The sequence below is a fragment of the Myotis davidii genome, unplaced genomic scaffold, assembly GCF_000327345.1.
Source record: "Myotis davidii unplaced genomic scaffold, ASM32734v1 scaffold409, whole genome shotgun sequence".
In the NCBI taxonomy this organism is placed as follows: Eukaryota; Metazoa; Chordata; class Mammalia; order Chiroptera; family Vespertilionidae; genus Myotis; species Myotis davidii.
In genome coordinates, this window is record NW_006374611.1 from 193,102 (window position 1) to 199,710 (window position 6,609).

The 6,609-nt window shown below is 41.2% G+C and overlaps 1 protein-coding gene across 2 annotated transcripts in view; it reads left to right on the top strand.

Moving 5' to 3' along the window:
- The window catches only part of LOC102760030 (chromosome unknown open reading frame, human C14orf28), a 15,648-nt gene extending 9,486 nt beyond the window's left edge, over window positions 1-6,162 (top strand). For both annotated transcript variants that reach the window (XM_015557365.1, XM_015557364.1), the window contains one exon: window positions 5,748-6,162. Coding sequence is in view for 1 of the 2 variants with exons in the window: in XM_015557364.1 (XP_015412850.1) it covers window positions 5,748-5,835 (88 nt within the window). In the remaining variant the exon portion in view is untranslated. The remainder of the gene's footprint in view (window positions 1-5,747) is intronic.
- The last annotated feature ends 447 nt before the right edge of the window (window positions 6,163-6,609 follow it).

The window sequence follows — 6,609 nt, forward strand, 5'->3', positions numbered from 1 at the left end:
AAAAGGGGTGAAAAGAATGAATTCGATTATTGGCAGAATGTTAAGGTGAGGGCATGGAACATTCTTTATAACCTTAAACACCCTTAGAGAAATTGGGGTGAAGGGGCAAAATTCTGAGGGAATAATCAGAATATATTTTTAATCAAAATGCCACAAATCATAACTATACGTATGGGGAAAGCAAAAATGATTTTTAAACCCTGGCCTCAGAAGGGCATAAAGAATAAATACAGCAAATTTAAGGAGGAATTTCCAGTTTCTCTTCAGAAAAAAAAAACTTATCCCTCCCAATTTAGCAGATGATCTTACTTAGATGTATCCTTCAGGGTGACTTTTCACTCTTAATTATTAGACTTTATTTAATATCTGAGGCCTTCTCACTGCATCTGATCCTATCAAAGAGGAAAAAAACTAAAGGTAACTGACTACAGGCAAGCTTTGCATGCTTACTAGGGTAAATTCTATATCTGTTACATTCTCAGATTATGAACAAACAACTAAGCTATATAAGCAGATAACTACTATGACATAAAAAGCTGTACTTATTAAACATATCGACAGTTTAGTTTTATAATTAAATGAATTCATGACAGTTGTTTGAAAATAACTAATACACTATAAGAAGAAAGGGTACGCAGTTCACATAAAAATGACTGCAACAGTATTAAACTACAGCCAAAGCAAACGTATTCACAGTGCGGCAAAAGTAGGTTTACAGTTGTTTGTATGGAAAATAATACAAGAATAAACTCTGTCTCGCCTACTCACAACTATAACCCTACTTTTGCCCCACCCTGTATTCTCATCATCCTTTGTTAACGCCCCAACATTTAAAATCAGCATCAAATGTTTCTGCATTAAAAGCTAAACTCAGGTAGCTTTTGAAGTGCATCTTAATGCTGCCTTACTAACAGGTTCCAACCCACCCTGCTGACCCTGGGTTCACTAGGGTCACCTGGACAGCCTTTAACTTCAAATTTTAATTTGGTTCTGGGGAAAACATAAACTTTTACTCTATCTCTGGGAAATTAAGAAAGAAGTTAGTGGGGAGTCTCTGTAATTTCTTTATGTGCTGGTAGGTACCTGAGTGGGTATATTAGGTTATTTACCCTCAATGAGCAATCAGTTCTATAGACTTCCATTCTTTCCTCAATGAGGTCTGCTGGAAGCTATCAAGAGGAATTATCTTGAAAATGAAAAAGTGCCGAAACCGGTTTGGCTCAGTGGATAGAGCGTCGGCCTGCGGACTGAAAGGTCCCAGGTTCGATTCCGGTCAAGGGCATGTACCTTGGTTGCGGGCACATCCCCGGTGGGGAGTGTGCAGGAGGCAGCTGGTCGATGTTTCTCTCTCATCGATGTTTCTGACTCTCTAGCTCTCTCCTTTCCTCTCTGTAAAAAATCAATAAAATATATTTTAAAAAAAAGAAGAAAATGAAAAAGTGAGCAGCTCTTTAGGGCCCTCAAAAGTGATATGGACTAGAATAGGAGCTTGGGAGCAAATGATCTGTGTAGTCAAATTAGCCATGGTAGAATTAGAAATCTGTTGTTCCACCCAGCCAGCATGGCTCAGTGTTTGAGCGTCGACCTATGAACCAGGAAGGGGGGGGGGCATTCAGGAGGCAGCCAATCAATGATTCTCTCTCTTCATTGATGTTTCTATTTCTATCTCCCTCTCCCTCTGCCTTCCTCTCTGAAATCAATAAAAATATATATTTTTTTATAAAAAGAAAGATCCGTCCTAGCTGATTTGGCTCAGTGGATAGAATGTTGGCATGGACCAAAAGGTCCCAGGTTCAATTCCAGTCCAGGGCACACAACCTTGGTTGCAGGCTCCTCTCTAGCTCGATCCTGGTTGGGACACATGCAGGAAGCAACCAATCGATGTGTTTCTCTCACATCGATGTTTCTGTCTTCCACTCTCCCTAAAAATCAATGGAAAAATAACCTCGGGTGAGGATTAACAACAAAAAAAATCTGTTCACTACAATGACATATCACCTCACCCCTATCAGAAGGGCTATCATCAATAAACCAACAAACAAGTGTTGGTGGAGAGACAGAGACAAGGGAGCCCTCATGCACCTTTGGTGGGAATGCAGGTTGGTGCAGCCACTGTGGAAAGCAGTGTGGAGTTTCCTCAAAAAATTAAAAATGGAACTGCCTTATGACCCAGTGATTCCAGTTCTGGGACTATATCCAAAGGAACCCAAAACACTAATTTGAAAGAATTCATACACCCCTATTTCATTGCAGCATTTTTTACAATAGCCAAGATTTGGAAACATCCCAGACTATGGTCCAGCCTTGGCCAGTTTTCTCAGTGGTTAGAGTGTCAGCCTATGCACTGAAGGGTCCCAGGTTCAATTCTCCGTCAAAGGCACATAGCTCAGTTGCAGGTTCCCCAGCGGGGGTGAGTATGGGAGGCAACCAATCAATGTGTCTTTCTCCTCTAGCTGTTTCTCACCACCTCCTCTATCTCTTCCACTCTCTCTAGAAATCAGTGGATAAAAAGCTATGGTACACAATGGAATACTACTTGTACGCAAAAAACTAATAATAGAGGAATATGCAAATTGCTGGGACGCCATCACATAACAAACAATCAGGACAGGGGCAGGGCCGCAGCAGAGAGTGCTCAGCTTGCCTGCACCAGGGGTTCAAAGGGCACGAGAGGAAGGGAGAGTAGGTAGGCAGTTAGGGGGAACAGCCCAGGAAGGGAGAGCAGATAGGCAGGGGAATCAGTCCAGGAGGGAAGTGCAGATAAGCAGGGGAATCGGGCCAGGAGGGGAGAGCAGTTAGGGAGGGGGATTAGGCCAGCAGAGGAGCAGTTAGGGGGATCAGGCAGGCAGGGGAGAGCAGTTAGGGGGATCAGGCAGGCAGGCAGATGAGCGGTTAGGAGCCAGTGGTTCCAGATTGCAAGAAGGATCCCAGATTGGAGAGGGTGCAGGCCAGGCTGAGGAACCACCCCCCATGGACGAATTTTGTGCACCAGACCTCTAGCAAAATAATAAAAAATGATGAATAGACCTGGTAAGCATTATACTAAGTGAAATAAGCCAGTCAGAGAAAGGTAAGTACCAAATTATTTCGCTCATGTGGAATCTAATGAACAAAATAAACTAACAAAGTAGAAAATAACTAATAGAAAACAGACTGACAACTGTCAGAGGAGAGAGAGGTTGAGAGGCTGGGTGAAAAAGGTGAAGAAATTAAGAAGAAGAAAAAAAGAAAAGCAACTCATAGACACAGACAACTGTAATCCAGGAAGGGAGAGCAGATAGGCAGGGGAATCAGGCCAGGAGGGAAGTGCAGATAAGCAGGGGAATCGGGCCAGGAGGGGAGAGCAGTTAGGGAGGGGGATTAGGCCAGCAGAGGAGCAGTTAGGGGGATCAGGCAGGCAGGGGAGAGCAGCTAGGGGGATCAGGCAGGCAGGCAGATGAGCGGTTAGGAGCCAGTGGTTCCAGATTGCAAGAAGGATCCCAGATTGGAGAGGGTGCAGGCCAGGCTGAGGAACCACCCCCCATGGACGAATTTTGTGCACCAGGCCTCTAGCAAAATAATAAAAAATGATGAATAGACCTGGTAAGCATTATACTAAGTGAAATAAGCCAGTCAGAGAAAGGTAAGTACCAAATTATTTCGCTCATGTGGAATCTAATGAACAAAATAAACTAACAAAGTAGAAAATGACTAATAGAGAACAGACTGACAACTGTCAGAGGAGAGAGAGGTTGAGAGGCTGGGTGAAAAAGGTGAAGAAATTAAGAAGAAAAAAAAAAGAAAAGCAACTCATAGACACAGACAACTGTAATTCCCAGAGGGAAAGGAGGATCAGAGGAGGTAGAAGAGAGTATGGGGGGAGAGGGGGGGAAGGGGGGGAGGGAGATTTTTTTAAAAAGAAATCTGTTCTTAGTTTTATTACTTCCTTGTTTTCCCTTTGAATTCTGTAGTGTTATTCTTTTTCTTTTTTTAAAATATGTTTTTATTGACCTTATAGAGAGAGGGAAGGAGAGTGACAGAGAGATAGAAACCTCAATGAGAGAGAAACGTTGATCAGCTGCACGCCCCTACTGAGGATTGAGCCTGCAATCCGGGCATGTGCCCTGACCATGAATCGAACTGAGTGGACGCTGAACCACTAAACCACATTGACCAGGCTTTTTTAAAAAAATATATTTTATTGATTTTTTACAGAGAGGAAGGGAGAGGGATAGAGAGTTAGAAACATCAATGAGAGAAAAACATTGATCACCTGCCTCCTGCACACCCTCTACTGGGGATGTGCTGGCAACCAAGGTACATGCCCTTGATCGGAATCAAACCTGGGACCTTTCAGTCTGCAGGCTGATGCTCTATCCACTGAGCCAAAACGGTTTCAGCCACAGATGCTTTTAAATTTGCTGCTTGGAGGGGAGGGGAGGGGAGGGAGAAGCGAAACATGGATCAGTTGCCTCCTGTACACTCCCCAATTGGGGATCAAACCCTCAACCCATGTGTATGCACTGACCAGGAATCAAACTGGCAACCTTTGGGTGCACAAGCTGATGCTCAACCAACTGAGCCACTCCAGCTGGACAGTAGTGTTACTTTTTAATATAATTATAAAAATAACATATCAGTTAGTTTTAAAAAATCAGTAAGTCCCAAATAAAAGTGTAAAGAAAAAAATGATCATCTATGATTTCTCCACCCACTGAAAATCATTGGTTCATACTGGTAAAACCTTTTTGAAACATCCAGCATGGCTGCCTAGTACTGAAGAGGACCAAGGAGTTAGGGCTTTGAAATAAGACATGTATACTCCTGGAGTCTGGCATAGTGGTGATTTGGGAGCTGCAAGCTAGAACAAATTAATATCAGACATACTTTCCCTGTAGCACTCAATACATATTTACTATCTGCTGTTTGCTAGTTGAACTAGATATGATTTCTTCCCTGAAGGTGTACACATCTAGAAAAAGGGAAAGATGTGTCAATCAATGATTGGACAAAGGGAGGTAAGCACCTGAGGCTTTGATAGTACAGAGGAGGACAGCAGACATCTGTGATGAAGTTCTTAAGCCCTTCACAGTTGCTGCCTAGCATTCTGGCAAAGAAGGTTGGGGAGGAAAGACGGTCTAGTTTGTGATTTCAAGGGCAATTGTCAGTGCTACTGCCTCTAACTCTACCCACAAAGCCTAACCACCTTTAAATTCTCTTAGAAAGCTATAAATCTTAAAATTAAAAATAAAAGAATTTTCAAACACCATCACATTTAGAAAGAGGTTTATTATAGTTAAAAATAATTCACAAAGATTCATAATCTCAAATATTTTCTATTTTTAGTAAGAGAGAAGAGACTTGAGAGGAAAGTGGAGGGCCATTGGGATGGGCCCTCTGAATATTTGGTGAATGCGTTAACTTGTGGAGGGGCAGGACTGGATTTCCAACTCCTGTAGTCTTCTACATGAACAATAGGTGGCAGATGCTCCTCAGTATGGAATGTAAAGGAACTTTCTGGCTTTAAAGTATAAATCTACTTTAGGATTTGGGTGAGGCAAGTCCAATTTTCCTTCTGTTCTATGACACACCCATAGTTTGGGGATAACATTCAGTGGTAATGTCTTTGGTGAGGTTAGCTATGCTCTCTGCCAACAACACCCCAGTTCAAATAACATTTGTCAGTTGACTCTGGTTTGTTTCTTCATCTGCTTTCCCAACTCTCATGGTTTCTGGACTCCTCTATGCTTTCTTTCTTCTTTTGAAAGGGTTAGGAATCTCTGTTCCTGGAGATCTTATGCAAATGCCAGAAGACCTGATTCAAGATTGACATTTTTCACTCGGGAAAAAAGATAAAGAAATTGCATTTTCGAGGTGAATCGTGAGATGCGACCACACTACCACTGTTATATCTCTATTATCATCAGTCCTCCACTACTGAATTTTATGCCCTAAGGGAGAGGTAAGAAGATGGCAACCTAAAGCCAGATTGCCTGGGTTTAAATTCTAACACGGTCACTGTGTGCTTTGAGTCTGTTGTTTAACATCTCTGTTCTGTTTCTACTGTAAAATGGAGATAGTAGAATATATCTCATAAGGCTGTGGTGAGGATTAAGTGGATTATTATGTATAGCATTTAGTGTGTGGCACATAGTAAGAACCATGAAAATGTTACTACTGTTATTGTTGATTTCTCTTTTAATATTTTGTTAAGAAATGAAATTAGGCTCAGTTTGGCTCAAATAAATTCTTATAAAAATTCTCTCTAAAAAAAAAGAAATGAAATTAGTAGGTAAGTAGCACTGCTGTAGAAAATAAACTAAATGCTCTGTGAATATTTTGAGTTTATTGGCTGGCCTTTCTGTGGACAATTAAGCTCAAGAACAAATTATGATAATAAACTGGAAAAAATGTTAAATTCATTGATTAGTTTGAAATGCAAGAACAAATAAAGCAAAGGTTGAAATGTTGGAGAAAAGTTAATAACTTAAATTTCCCTTGATATTAAATAATAATGAAATATCCTACCTTGTTCCTGCTCAAAATTGTCCAAAATCATTTATTCAAAATCTTTTAAAATCAGGCTCTAAAACTTTTTTTGACAAATCCCCTTTTATACAGTGGGAACCA